General features: G+C 40.1%; 1 protein-coding gene across 1 annotated transcript in view; it reads left to right on the top strand.

Annotated features, from left to right (window-relative positions):
• Window positions 1-15586, top strand: part of IQGAP1 (IQ motif containing GTPase activating protein 1) — a 74357-nt gene that overhangs the window by 25399 nt on the left and 33372 nt on the right. Inside the window, exons 4-14 of the mRNA XM_068958886.1 lie at window positions 356-433; window positions 2145-2221; window positions 5280-5347; window positions 6431-6544; window positions 6943-7121; window positions 7307-7397; window positions 7853-8016; window positions 10699-10783; window positions 11658-11821; window positions 12198-12358; window positions 12894-13018. Coding sequence (XP_068814987.1) covers window positions 356-433; window positions 2145-2221; window positions 5280-5347; window positions 6431-6544; window positions 6943-7121; window positions 7307-7397; window positions 7853-8016; window positions 10699-10783; window positions 11658-11821; window positions 12198-12358; window positions 12894-13018 — 1306 coding nt within the window. The remainder of the gene's footprint in view (window positions 1-355; window positions 434-2144; window positions 2222-5279; window positions 5348-6430; window positions 6545-6942; window positions 7122-7306; window positions 7398-7852; window positions 8017-10698; window positions 10784-11657; window positions 11822-12197; window positions 12359-12893; window positions 13019-15586) is intronic.

The following is a 15586-nucleotide window of genomic DNA, read 5'->3' as shown; positions in this document are numbered from 1 at the left end:
TTGGCCATAGAGGCTGGGGTAGGTAGAGGCCTAAATTAGGAAAGAAAATGTGTACACAGAGGAACTATGAGTGAATAAGAAGAATGTTAATTTATGTTAATGTTGTCTGAGAAACTCCTCCTTGGCTTTGGAGTGAGAGGGGTGGATTTTTCGCTTTATCTCATGTGCGATAAAGCTTGCACTCATGAGAGAAAACTTGCCATGTCATAAACAATGAGTCTAATTGTATATAAAGACTTCTGACATCGTATTTTCAGTAAAGGGACAGTTTTCATTGTCTTAGTGAAGCTCCCTGGTGTTCTTGGCAGCTGTTATATTTTGTCGTTTGTCTTCTTCCTAACTATCTTTATTTCAGGCAACGGGTCTCCACTTCCGGCACACTGATAACGTAATTCAGTGGCTGAATGCAATGGCTGAGATTGGTCTCCCCAAGGTAATTTCTGTGTTGTACATGCAAATAAATATATAATCTCAGAAAAGCTTTGCATTTCATGGAAGCATTTGCTGCTGTGCAAGAATCAGCAGACTTTATTTAGTTGATTCTTCATTTCCTAGAGTTGCCTCTCTGTAGAAGTTCTCTCCTAAAATTTACGGAAATATTTTATTCCGCTTCATGTGTGCGCGCGCGCGTGTGTGTGTGAATGATTAGGAGCGAAATAATTCCTCCTTCTATACTATATGCTTAATATTTCTAATCTTGCATGAAGTTTACATTACATAGTTCTTACTCTGCATCCTGTTGACCAATATCTGAGCTACGGTTTATTTGTGGCAGTTTTTTAGACATCTATGATAAAAGGATCAGCACAACAGAAGATAGTAGGTTCTCCATTACTTCAGATTTCCCTATGGAGTTTTTACATCAAGTTGGAATATGTTCATGGTGTGCTCTAATCAAGCACATATTATTGGCTTCACTAGGGTAATGGCCAGATAAAGTCCTCTGAGCTAATAAATGATGTAACCTTAAAGTGTATGAAACCGTGACAAGTGTTGTACTGAGAGTCAAGTCACATACATGGGTTAGTACCCAAAATAAGTTTTCCTCATGTGTTTATGTACATCTTGTTATGCTTAGTGCCACCAAAACCAGCACTACATAGTTTAGTCTGTTGTTTGTTTTGTTTTGGCATGAGCTTGCAAATTGGACGCTCTGTTTTTGTCAAAGTTTTCCAAACAACTGATGAGATTCACTAGTTGAGCCTCGCTTGGATTTATGATGATGATCCAGGAACACGTTTGGGAGCAGGAGATACCGAAGTATGCTATGAAGGTTTGTTAGGTGAAAGGAAAATAAATGAAGAGCGAGCTAGGCAGAGAGAGTTAACTGTGAGGTATGGGTTAAGATTTTCAGCTGTAAATGGGATTTGGGGGGAAACAAGTATGTAAGGAGATGTTGAGGAAACTGGGCTGGAGCCCAGTATGTTGACAAAGAGACATTGGTGCTTTAAGTACTTTTCCATGCAGAAGTGCCAAGGAACTGATGTTTTGGAGTTGTGAGGGTCCTTCAGTTGCGCTCTCCTTTACAGAAAGAGCAGTGTTATTTTGTGCTCGTAGGCAACAGCAAGGAATGCACAAATAACTTAAAAGTAGCATACCTTGTCAGCACTTCTGAATGAAGACACACTTTCAGCATTAACTCTTTGGACTAAATTTTCAAGAATTTTTCATTTGAGACTGTCTGAAAGCTTTTGGGCCCAGATAACTGAAAACGTGGTGCACTTTGCCTGCCATCTCAGTGCTGGTCTCTGTCTCCTTTTGTTACTGTCTCTTCTCTTCCTCTCCAACCCCGTTTAGTCCGAACAAAATCCTCTTTACTCTCTTCTACTGTAAGTATTTTTCTTCATCTCTTGGCTTTCCCTGAAGTCCCCACAAAGACTTCACAACCCAGCATCTTGGTGGAGATCCAAAAGAAAGCGTGGCCGCTTTCAAGCGCGTAGAACTTGAGCAGGAGGAGGGAGCCCTGGTTTGGGGGGTAGAAACAAAAGAGAGGCTTGGCACTTCAACTAGGAAGGCAGGGAAGCTCACGGAAGAGTTCTGTTCTGTGGGCCATTTCATAAAAGTACTGCAGAAATTTGGGCTTACCACAGTTATGCCAATTGGAGTGAGTATCATTCAAACTGCTAACTTTGTTTTATCTTTAGATTTTCTACCCAGAAACTACAGATATCTATGATCGCAAGAACATGCCACGCTGTATCTATTGTATTCATGCACTCAGGTAAGGCATGCTGGGCAGAAGTGTAATTGCTTCTGAAATCTGTCTGGAAAGCTGAAAGGTGAAGGAAGGAGTATGCACCTTGACTTAGTAAATCCATCCCAGCCACCCCTCAGCTCTACCAGAAGAACAGTCATACCAGGTCAGAGGAAAGATCCGTTTAGCTATAGTTTTGTGTTGGACAGTGGCCAAAGCAGATGCTGAAGGAACGGGAGCCAGTCAAGTATGTTGCGATTACTCCCTTGCCATCCCAGTTCTCACCTTCCCTCTCTGCTCTCTGAGCCAGAGCTAATACTCTGAGCATAAAGGAAAGTCTTGAAGCCCTAGAAAGTGCTTGTGAGAAAGAAAGTGTGAGCGTATCCAGGGATCAGCGCTGTCACTGTATGAGAGCCCGTGTGATCACTGTAATGTACTGCAGCATGTATTTTTTGAGATGATCACAGTAAGAATGATCAAGCAGGAACTGTTGCTGAAAGGTCTTTAAAAAAAATCTTAAAATCTCACATAGACTGAGTAAGATGATTTCAGTTCTTGAGAAAACTAGGAGGATCCATTTGTTTGTGCTGTGTTCTTCAATTTGATAGGATAGCGCGTTGCACAGACTTTTTTGGGGGGCTTTATTTTGTTTTTGTCCTGACAGGCTGGTTTAAATGCAAATTTTCAGTGTGGCTTTTGAAATATGTTTAGATTTTTATATCAAGAGGACTCTTTGTGGAATTAACTGGGTGAACGAAAGCTGAATTTTATCATTTTGGGTCTTCATCTGTTGCTTGCTCGGTATCAGTTCTCAAGATCAGGTTGTTCTGCTCTCTGATCTATTGCCAATGGGAAATCCATACAGATGAATGGCACTTAGCTGAATGTTGAAAGATATTTCAGACTGTTTTTGATCAAATTATTATTTTTAGAAATAATGTGATTCCAACTTGGATCTAAAATGAATTATCACTGGAGAATGGGTCATTTGGAATTTATATAGCAGTCTAGAGTAGACCTCTGGTGGGCTACATTGCCACTACCAAGAGCAGCATTCCCTTTCATATGGGTTATGGCAAAGTTCTTCCCTTACTGGCGGCTTTGTGATAGTTATTGTAGCTACTCTGTGCATGGAGTTGGCTGGCACACATTCTTGTTATGTTACTTGTCACGGCCTGGCCAGTGTTTAGGTTTTTTTTTTTTCTTTATACTGTCTGATTTGTGGATAATAATCGTATTTCCAAGAAAATTAAATTTGTTGTTGTCGAACTCTTTTTCGATTACATTTTAGAGAGGAAAAAAAAAGTGTTCAGGGAATGAATAGATGCAAACAGTCCAGGTAGTTATGCTAAAAGTGTAGAAGTTGCACACTTTCATCTAATGTGTTCTCAGTGCATCCCGGTTTCTTCAGTTAATGTTTTTGGGTGAGATATTCCATAACTGATTCCTCTACAGAGTCAGCCTCAAAGAATAGTAAATCTGCCATGTAAATATAAATAAGAAAAATGATATTTTTATAAAAATGTGTTCCTTTTCTAGGCTTAGTGCATCAATATATTAAAAAAAAAAACAAAAAAACCTAGAACACAATTCTGTTACAGAATCACAGAATGGTTTAGGTTGGAAGGGACCTCTGGGGATCATCTAGTCCAACCCCCCTGCTCAAGCAGGGTCACCTCGAGCACATCGCACAGGATCGTGTCCAGGCGGGTTATTCCAGTGCTCAGTCACCCTCAGAGTAAAGAAGCTTTTCCTCATCTTCAGCTAGGACTTCCTGTGTTTCAGTTTGTGCCCGTTGCCTCTCGTCCTGTCGCTGGGCACCCCGAGAAGAGTGTGGCCTCGTCCTCTTGACACCCTCCCTTTCAGATGCTTGTACACGTTGGTCAGATCTCCTCTCAGTCTTCTCCAGGCTGAACAGTCCCAGCTCTCTCAGCCTTTCCTCATAGGAGAGATGCTCCAATCCCCCTCATCATCTTTGTAGCCCTCCGCTACAAAGGACTCCCTCCAGTAGTGCCATGTCTCTCTTGTACTGGGGAGCCCAGAACTGGACCCATTACTCCAGGTGAGGCCTCCCCAGGACTGAGTAGAGGGGGAGGATCACCCGCTGGCAACACTCTTCCTCATGCACCCCAGGACACCATTGGCCTTCTTGGCCACAAGAGCACATTGCTGGCTCATGGTTAACCTTGTCATCCACCAGGACTCCCAGGTCCTTCTCTGCAGAGCTGCTTTTCAACAGGTCAACCCCCAGCCTGTGCTGGTGTATGGGGTTATTCCTCCCTAGATGCAAGACCCTGCACTTGCCTTTGTTGAACTTAAACTATTGACAGTCTATAGGTCAGAAATGTTCCTGCCTGACGTTTATGTAAAAACCTGCTTAGATCTATAAAGACTGGAGATCTAGATTTGACCTGTTTTGGTCACATAAAAAGGAGGAATTTTTTATGCTCTTTTTTCCAGGCAAATAATGACTCCAAGTTAGTTTAACCTGAGGAAGCAGTTATTTAGTGTTGTTTTTTTAAAATATATATTTTTGTATATGTGTGTGTGTGTGTGTGTATATACATATATATACATATACATATATATATATATATTATATATATATATATTTTTAATGTTCCCATGTAATCTAATATTTTACTAGAGGGCACAGTTCTGTGAGCTGTGGTGAGGCAGCGTGACAGGCAAAAAAAGGGAGAGGAGTTGCTCGACTTTCTCTGATCCCATTTGTAATTAGCTATGTGGTTTCGCCCCTCCTCTGTAGCAGTTCTGGTAGTTGTCAGACTCCTTTGTGAACCAGTTCAACTCGCTGAAATTAAAGCAAAATGACCAAATGAATACTTTATCCTAATTTTAGTAAGTCAAATCAGCTCAGTGAAGACGTCAGGGAGTGGTAGACCAGAAATGTGCAGTTGTGGGGGGGAAGAGGGGAGTCAGCCCACCCTTTTGGTGGTAATGAGCTCTTGTTTTTTGGCTTATCTGAATGACTCCTTGAACCTATATTTTTCTAAAAATCTGTGTCATCATCAGGGTCACAAGGAGAAATTACTAGTGCTAATCATTTCTTTGTCTTCTTTTTTAGCCTGTACCTATTCAAGCTGGGTCTTGCCCCACAAATTCAGGATTTATATGGGAAGGTGGACTTCACAGGTAAAAAAAAAAAAAAAGAAAAGAAAAGAAAAAAGAAAAAGAAAAAAAATAAGTTGTTGTTTCTGTTGATACTTGTGCTGTCTTTACCTCATGCTCTTCTAGACACTGTAACGATCAGTTGAGAAAGGGCTTTACTACTTTATTATGATCAAAATTAAGGATTAATATCTCTGAGGAGTTCCTGTAGCTTAAGAAAAAGGTTTGTTTTGGGTACTTGTGAACATGGCTGATACATAGTCATCATTTCACTAATTATTATTTTCACGAATAACATACTTTACCTTTCTATCATTGTTGTAAGGTGCTTCAGCCTCCCTCCATCTCTTTGAGGGGGTTTCATCTGTTAGATTATGAACACTCGATCAGTTTAGAACTTGGTAAACTGTTAAGGGAAGCCAGAACTGCTTGAAATAGAGCTACCATCAACTGAAGGTTTGCCAGGTAGTTTGCTGTAGGAGAATTCAGCCCTGAACTGTGCCCACGTGGCTCCTCAGGGTTTCAGTTCCTTGACTTTTTTCAAAATGCCAAATTGTGTTTTGCGTTAGTGAGGTTCCTGCCCAAAGGCAGCCACCTGATTTGAAAGATGTCTAACTTTTTATTTTCTTCCTGCAAACCAGTTATTGATTGTACCCAAGAGGCTTAACTAACGCCCCTGTTTTTGAGTTACATGATATTCAGCAATAGCATGCCTCAGTATTCTCCATCTCCTTTTTCAACATAGTTTCTCTTGGGGGGGGGGGGGGGGGGGGGAGAGGCAAAAGACCGCCTGTATATTTTCCTGACCTGTTGGCAGCTGTAACTGAAGCACCTCACAATGACGGAGTCTCTTTCGGGCTCTTTCTGTGAGTTGTGTGATATTTTCCTGTGAGGAAGACTGTGGAATTCTCCCATATGAGTTTCTGGGATGAATGTAGATTTTAGGAAAGTATATAAAATGCCTATCAGTTTCCACTTATTTTAAGCCTCATTTACTTTTACTGGATGAGATTCAAAGTATTAATAAAACGGTAATTTGTAACTTAATGTGGCGGTCCTAAATTTTTATGCAGAAACAATTGGTATATGTTTTTATGTATGTTTCAGAGGAGGAAATCAGTAATATGAGGCTTGAACTGGAGAAGTATGGTATTCAGATGCCTGCCTTCAGCAAGATAGGAGGAATTCTAGCGAACGAGCTCTCCGTGGACGAAGCAGCATGTAAGGAAAAACTGAGTTTCGTTTTCTGTGTGTGGTTTTTTTTTTTTTTTTTTTTTAAACGTTGGCAGATTAGATACTGTGTGTTGGTTGTAGCACTCTCTGTTGTGAGACAATAAAATCCTTTTGATAGTCCTTTTGAAAGGTTAGGAAGAGAAGTTTGGGATTTTGGGGGGTTTTTGGTTCTTTGCTGGGACATATTAGATAGAAATAGTACTAGGAAACGTGCCACTATTTATGTCAAGAATATAAAGCCATGCGGGAGTGGAAGGTGCATTGATAATTCTTTTGTTGTTGCCGAAGCATTTATCAGGTGCTTTCTTTCCAGTTAGGTTCTCAACTTGTTACAGTTAGAGCTGTTGTGCTTGTAACTAACTGGCAGGGTGTGACTTGTTTTTCAGTACATGCTGCTGTTATTGCCATTAATGAAGCAATTGATCATCAAGTTCCAGCTGACACTCTTATGGCAATGAAGAACCCTAATGCCATGCTAGTAAATCTCGATGACCTATTGGCATCCACTTACCAGGACACACTCTACAGAGCAAAGAAAGACAAGATGGAGAATGCGAAAAATAGGGTAAACCCATTCCTCTTTTAAACTATTTGTGTATGTTGCAGTGGATTCTTTTTAAACACCCTGTCACAGCTCTATGTAGATACACAGTTATGCTCCCTGTCCTTTTCCATGAGAAGGTCATAGAAAACTTATGAAGGCAAAAGAAATTGTACAAACAGACTGATTAGTTTTTATTTCATCGTCAGATTGCCTCTGAAAATTCAGAGAGAGAGAGAGACGTGTATGAAGAACTTTTAACGCAAGCTGAGATTCAGGGCAACATCAATAAAGTGAACAGTAGGTATCACGCTAAATTAATAGTCCTAGTTAAAGAATACTTGAAAACAATACCTGTGCTGCTCCTCACTTTCTATAATGCTAACAGAGGTGGAAGGCAGTTTTCCTATTCTGTTTGTTTTATATGTTATTAATACGCAGTTATAAGGTGAATTTATTCTGACTTCTGGTGCTCAGTCTTTGGGGAACTGAATGATTTTTTTTTTTTGCTACATTCTCTTCCTTGAGTAATGCATGTTATTTCAATTCTTCAACCACTTGTTAAAGTGGTACTTTGCAATTGACTTTGGAAGTGTTCCATTCAGGTTTCCTTTGTAACTTGACAGCTGTCAGGTCTAAGAGTATTTCTTTCTGAGCAGCAGGTTATATAAATCATGGGATTTATTATCTTATTTAATGTTTAATATTATCTTATTTGGTGTTTCTCTCAAAACTCTGCTTTATTTTGTTACTAGCACATTCAGCTATATCGAAGATTGGCCTAGCTTTGGAACAAGGAGACGCATTAGCGTTATATGAAGCTTTGGCAACGCCAGCCCTGGGGCTCCGAGGATTACTACGAGAAAACTGTGACTGGTATCTCAAGCAATTTCTGAGTGATAGACAGCAGAAACAGGAGGTATGGAAAAGCTTAGATCACTATGGTTCCTAATTTTATTTGTCCTTTCACCATACCATTGTATAGTAATCATTTGCAATAGACCTGCATGCAATTTACTGTTACTTAGAAAAATTTAATGTGTAATGTAAACAGAGAAAAGCATACAGTAAACATATTTATCATTTAGTTTTAACCTCTGCATGTGAAACGCAGGTACAGTGCTTGTATGTGCATTACAAGTACAGGCTGGGGACTGATCCGCTGGAAAGCGGCTTTGCAGAGAAGTACCTGGGGCACCTGCTGGACAACAAGTTGATCGTGAGCTGGCAAAGAAGGCCAAAAGCATCTTAGGCTGCACTGGGGTAATATTGCCAGCAGGTCAAGGGAGGTAATCCTTCCCCCTCTACTCAGCACTAGTGAAGACCACGTGTGGAGTACTGTGACCAGTGCTGGGCTGCCCAGTGCAAGAGAGACATGGACATATCGGAGCAAGTCCTGCGAAGGGCTGAGAAAGGGACTGGAGCATCTGACACACACGGGCAGGCTGAAAAATCTGGGATTGTTCAGCCTCGAGAAGAGATGGCTCGGGGAGGTGTTGGGGGGATCTTATTGATGCATATAAATATCTGATGGGAGGGAATGAAGAAGATGGAGCCAGACAGCCTCGCGGTGGTGCCCAGTGAAAGGACAAGAAACAATGGGCACAAAACTGGAATACAGGCCGTTCCGCTTAAACATAAGAAGAGACTTTCTTTTACTGTGGGGGCGGTCAAACACTGGAGCAAGTTGCCCAGAGAGGTGGTGGAGTACCCATCTTTGGAGATGCTCAGAACAGGATGGGGCATAGTCCTGGGTGGCATGTTTTAGTGGATCTTGCTTTGAGCAGGGGGTTTGGACTAGGTGATCTCCAGAGGTCCCTTCCAACCTCAACTTTTCTGTGACTTTAGGCAGTCTTACTTAAAACTTTCTGGGAAGGGAAGAAACGCCCTTCTTCAGAAAGTTTCTGGGACTTGATCGCAATACCTCTCTAGAACAGCTTTCAGACAGACTCCCTATTTTTTTTGGTAAGACTTAGGTGCAGCTCAGTCAATTCAGCTCCTGCTGTATAATTTTTGAACTTGTTTTGGCACAGGACTGGATACAGTTGCAATGGGGAGGGGTGTGGGACCTGCACAGCTGTGTGACTTTACCTGCTTCATGTGATCTGACATATACTCCCACTTTGGACAGGGTCTGCACACAGCTCATTGGGACCTACAGCCCAATTAACTTAACATGTCCTCCTCCCTGACCCTCCCAAAATCTCTGTCTACTAAAATAGATCAGTCTATTACATATTTGATACACTTCTTCCTCAGAATGTTATAGTCTTTTCCACTAGAGTGCAGGTTGACTTTTGTGTTCAGCATGATCCCCATATGAAACGGATTCAAAACCACGCTGGGGGGGGGGGAGGGGGAGGAGGAGGGTTGGGGTTGTTTTGTTTTGATTTTTGTTAGTTTGTTTTTTAATGATGGATAGCCAAATGATTTTCCTCAATATAATTCCTTAAAATGACTGTGTTACTTTGGAATGATGGTTCCATGAGCCAGAATCCACTGCCATGTTTTGTTATTGTTCCTTACCTGGAACTCTGCATTAATGAAGGAGCTGAAGGATGTGTGTGTTGCTGTTATGCCCTTAAGTGAGGGCCTCTTGTACAGCATAGATGTTGCCCAACAGCTGCTACTATTCAGAAGATTTGTCACTTATCTCTGAAGAAAGCTCTTAAGAAGTGATGTTCCTTGAGAGCTACAATTCAGACAAGATAGGACGGACAACTGTAGGCTTTTTAAAATATACTGTCAAGCTTTGGCTTGGCAAGCACGCTCTTTAGTTGTCCAAAGATGTCTCTAGTAATAAAATAAGACTGGGGATATTTTTACCAAGTATTTTAACTAAGTATTTTGGTTTTAAGTTCAGGCAGCTATTTTCTAAACTGTAAAGTCAGATTGCAAATTCTTCAAAAATTGGTTGAAAGATCTCAAAATATAAATCTGGTCTTTTGCTGCTTCCGGAGAATAATCATCTTTACTGTGTGTTTCAAAGGGTCATTGCCTGTACAGCTAGTACCCACGTTCTGGAAGTCCTCCTGCCTTGGATCGCTCAGTCTCATTTTCTGTTTGTATTCATGCGGTACTATATGTAGTCCAAGAAGGTGTATGTGTGTGTATATATATCTATATAAGCCAAAATACATGTTGTCCATTTTTGATGTTCTGATAATTTCTGTTGCTCAGAGATAAAATGGAACACTAACAGATGTTTGGGTTCATGGCAAACTACGCAAGTACTAACTTTTCTCCAGCACACATTTCATGTTCAGGGAGCCTTTCCCACAAAGTTGTCCCCTTTGTCTTAAATGTTTCATAATTTTGGAAGTCAGGTCTTGCACTTATTAATTGGTGTGTTCATGGGACAGTGGTTCTAATACTATAAAAGGCATCAGGTTGTAACCATATGGTCTTTCACTATATGACCTGAGTATCTGGTGTGGAATTTCTGTCTCCAGCATACGTGTGACATTCTTTGCAGTGGCTGTATGGCATTAAAGTGCTCTAAGGAAAAGTTGCCTTTTTTCCCCCCCTCTTTTTCTCTGACCTGTGTGAAATGAATGAGCTGACATTTCTCTCTCCTTGTCTGTGGTTTGTTTTTTCTCAGGCTGGCCTTACAGGTCCTCTGCAGAAGGAAGAGTTGCAGTTGGGAGTGGATGCTGCTAACAGTGCAGCACAACAGTATCAGCAAAGTAAGCATCACCGGAAATTACTGCAACAAAGTAATTGTGGGATGTGATCAGAAAGATGAGACAGCGCGATAATTTGCGTCTATGTGGGGATATTTCAGGTCTCTCATACCATTATGAACGTTCTTTAAGTAGCTCGGCTACTAAGAACATCAAATAGATACAGTTTCCATTGATTATTTTAGTCATTTTTCTCCAGCTCTTGTTTAGTTTGATCCACAGAACTTTTAGCTGTTTCTGTATGCCAAATTATTGCTAAATATCAGGTAGCAAATAAAATGTAGATGACAATGACTTGCCTCATCAGTTAATTTATTTGTACATCCTAAAAATAGTTTGTCTTTGGAAGACTTGTTTTAAGCTTAGTACTGAAAATACTGTCTGTTGTTGTTGCTTTCCTACAATAAAAGCTGTTCCTGGAAATTGCTTGCATATAATTAGTAGTAGGTATTGTTAGACTCTCACATTTTATTTTTTTTCTGATCATTTTATTTCATGTTTATATTTCATATACTGATTGTTTTCTGCTTAGTACTTTTGACACCATACAGAGCGCTCTCAGCTCTGGCTACCCAAGAGTGATTGGTTCAATTTATAATAGGTAGAAAGAAGGCTACTAGAAATCCAGGGATAGAGCTTTTAGATTACATGAGGAAAATAATGGATATGTAATGTGGTCTGGTTGTCTGCAGCAATGGAAGACTAACTTGGGAAGTACAGATCAGAGAACGTCACTCATTTGCTATAGCTAAGGGAATTTTTCTTTTTCTTCTTGTTAGATATCTGACTCCTGAGTGGAATAAAAGTACCCTCATTATTAGGGAATCCACTCTCTGCCTTCCTGATTCTTTGTGCTACCTCTTCTTTGGGCTTCTAGGGCTGGCAGCAGTGGCTAGAATTAATTCTGCAATTCGAATGGGTGATGCTGAGAAGACTGTAGCAGAATTAATGAATCCAGAGGCACAATTACCAGAGGTTTACCTATTTGCTGCAGATCTTTACCAAAGGGAGCTGGCTACCTTGCAGCAGCAGAGCCCTGAAGTAAGTGCCACGTTTTCGCTTATTTCTAGAAATAGATGTGGATCACGACATACACCTTGTCTGGTTTGTTAAACATGTTCTCTGGAAGAAACCCATTTTGAGAGTTCCTAGAGCTGTGTTGATGTTCAGTCTTTTTTGATGTGATGTTTAATCTGTAAGTCTTGACCTACCCAGCACTGTGAGATTCTGTTTTACTCTCTCACTTGGCATTCTGGTTTTGTTCATCACATTCATCTTTCTACTTCTGTATCGTATAGGTTGTCCTTCTGTTTTGTCTCTTTTATCCCAATTCTGATGACTACTCTATTGTATTTTACGTGCAGCAGTAGTTTGTGACAGGTGAGAAGAATGAATTTGTTATCCTCTTCGTATGCAGGGTAACCTCACCCATCCAGAACTATCTGTTGCTATAGAGATGCTGTCTTCTGTGGCCCTCATTAATAGGGCTTTGGATTCAGGAGATGTGAATACAGTATGGAAACAGCTGAGCAGCCCAGTCACAGGGCTCACTAACATTGAGGATGAGAACTCCCAGAGGTGGGTATTTCCAAGAGTCACGCTTGCCCTTGATATTGCTTATATTTCATACTTTTTTTTTGTGTGTGGGGGGGGGGAGAGAGGGTCTTACCCTTTAGGTTCTTTCTGTCACAGCTTTGATTTCATCTCTGTTGGCTCTTGTGTCTTGTGTTTGCTATTACCACTTCATATTGGTCTGATATCTCTGCTGCCTCTTGAAGCCGCCTCCCTGATTTCACGCTAAAGCCATGTTCAAACACTGCTTGGTTATTACTGGTACTAACCCAGTTTAACCACACTGTCCCTTGCCCTGATTCCTCGTTTGGTGTTCTAGTGCTTTTGTCAATTATTTCACTCTCCTTGCATTTATTTGGACTGACCCATCTTGTACACAGCCTTTCATCTTTCTTTTCTTCCTCCTTTTTGCGTTTGTTCCAGTTTCAACCCTCGTGTTACTATTTCCATTTTGTGTTCGGTCTTCACGCTCTACCGTGTGTTCCCTGGCCAGCTTGCTGTGATGTGATGTTTGTTGCTGTTTTTGTTTTTTATTTGACAGATACATTGATGGTTTGATGAAGCTGAAAGCTCAGACACGTGTAGAAGGAAATGAATTTATCACATGGAATGATATCCAGTCATGTGTTGATCGTGTGAACGTAGTAGTGCATGAAGAACATGAAAGTAAGTTCTTCTGCTTGATTCATACTAGATTGACTTGAGATTATAAAGAGAGCTAAAACTAGATGCATCAATACCAAAAGTTGTTGATGATGGACTTGTGGTTGTGTCATACATTATATATCTAGGAAGAACTTAGTATGAGAAAGATTTGATGGTCTGTAGTTAAGAACATCTTGACAGCAGAACGGTTGATAAGAGAGATCAAGCATTCAGGAGTATTTGCGGCATTGTAATCAGTATCTTAAAACAGCACGTTAGTTGTTCCAGTGCAGGTTGTTACCCTTTTTGTATAACAAAACTGCATCTGTTGTCTGCCATTAGTGTCTAGCATCAGTCTCAAATCTTTTCTAATCTGACTTCTATTCCTCAAACTTAACTAAAACTAGTATTGCCAAAATCTCTAATGAGTTCATTGTAGCCAAATCTTGGCGAACTCCCTCCTCCTTCACCTTTATCTGCTGCTTCCAGTAGAAATTATTTTTCTTGGAGTCTTGTACTGTTTGGCTGCAACCTCTGCACTGTTCGGGTTTTCTTCTTCTCTCTTCTGGTCCCTCTTTTGAATGTGCTTTGGCCTTTTTTCCTCCCCAGTGTTTAGGGAAAGTTCCACAAACTCAGTCCAGGATCCCCTTCTCCTCTTCCTCTACTCTGTCTGTGCGTCATCTCTGTGTTGATGATTCTCAGATCTGATGATCTTTCAGATGCATTTGCGTGGTGGATGAGGAGCCTGAATGAACAACAAAGCAATGAATGCACTTCCAGGTTTTATTTTCAGCCCTTTAACTCCTAGCTGTATTAACGCTACTTTCAAACGACAGCTTTTTTGAAGATCAGTGATGCAAAAACAGCATCAAAGAAAATATGGTTTTTCAGTTATTTTAGTTAAGTCATAACTCAAACAGTGATACCCCCAAAAGCTGGTTTTGAAATGTTGATTGCTCAACACTTATGTATTCAAATGTTTATGCTTATTAAAGCATTTGATTTTTTTTCTCCTTTTTCAAAGCACATTTAATTACACCATATGTTTGATGCCACCGAAAGATTATGTTCCAGGTGTTGGGATCCAAATCTCAAGTTAGAATTGAAATGGAAAGTTTTGCTCTTAAATTTTAAGAGGTTGGTTGGTTTGTTTGCAGCTAGTTCTGCAAGGAAATTTAGAAGCCTTTATTTTCTGTTTTAAAGCTGTATATGACTGCTAGTTGTTAGAACCAGGGTCTCCAAAAGCTGAATTGCCTGATAACCAACCTGCTGATGAGCAGAAAAACAGCATGTCTGTACTTCTGTGTCTCTTTAATACAAAAGACTGGTAAAGTGCAAAAAAAAAAAAAAAAAAAAAGAAAGAAAGAAGATCGTTAATCAGAAAATAAATAAAACCCCTATAACCGTTTTAAATACATGCAGCAAGTATCGGATTTCTTAACTAAAATACTCACGAAGGTAAGTCCTGCTGCAATTTGAGAAAAGTGAATGGGTGTTTACCTAATTTCTATGCTACTTCTATTTCTGCTTTTTTTTTTTTTTCCAATTTCAGGTTAAGTAGTATTTTGAAATATATTTAACATACTACTTATGGTGTTAAGTGTCTCTCTTTTTAGCAGTGATGAAAGACTGGAATTGAGCATAATGGCGAAAATTTCAACAAAACAGAAAATTGGAGAAACTTTCTATTCTCCAAAACTGTTTTAATTGACTGAAATCTAGAATGGCAGTAGAGGAGTCCTAGCACAATTAAGCAAGCTATTAGCAAGTAGCTGCTTGTGAGGTTCTGTATTAGCCAGTGTAATTTTCTATTAGTTTTTGTTAAGTTCCATAAAGGGACTGTAATTTTTGGTTATAACCAGCCCTGAAAACATCCCACATATGCAAGTAGCGTAACCTAGACGTTCAAGCTATCTTTTTAATATTTAGCTCAATGCCTTATATGATAGGAGGGAAAAGATTTGTCACAAATGCAGAGGTGAAGATTAAGTTGATCAGTGGACGCTGAGACAAACAAGTATGTTCTGCTACTGCTCGTTGCATAGTTGCTGAGTTGTGTTTCACCTTGAAAAGACTTCTTATAATCTAGAGAGGATTAGATTTTAACTTAAGAGCCCGCTATCTTGATTAACTTGTTTCCTGGATCTCCAAATAGGCTCGGGATTTCCTGTTTGGGTCACATGAGCAGATACATTGAAACCACACATGCACACAGACTGAGGTAGGCACATGCACACACCAAGACAGTAGCTCCACAATATCCTTTCTATATGAGAGATCACAGCAGAAGTCTAAAAGTTCATATAGTCCAATATCCTGCTTCTTATAGCACTTCATATCCTTTAATGAAAAGTGCAGGAAATACTGTAATGAGATGAGCTGTTCTCACAGGAAATGTCTTAATTCTTTCATCTTCTGGTGCTTGGTATATATGCTCATGCAAGGACACTTTTATCTCCTGTCTATGAATAAATTATTTTAGTCTGAGAAAGTCCTGAAACCATATAAGCATATCTTTTTTCCCCTTCCGTTATCCTGGTAAATGGTTCCAGGTTCAAAGATTACTTTCTAGTGAGGAGCTCTAACATA

Source organism: Struthio camelus, chromosome 12 (genome assembly GCF_040807025.1).
Source record: "Struthio camelus isolate bStrCam1 chromosome 12, bStrCam1.hap1, whole genome shotgun sequence".
Lineage (NCBI taxonomy): Eukaryota > Metazoa > Chordata > Aves > Struthioniformes > Struthionidae > Struthio > Struthio camelus.
Note: the sequence above shows the minus strand (reverse complement) of the source record. Positions and strands in the feature narration are given on the sequence as shown.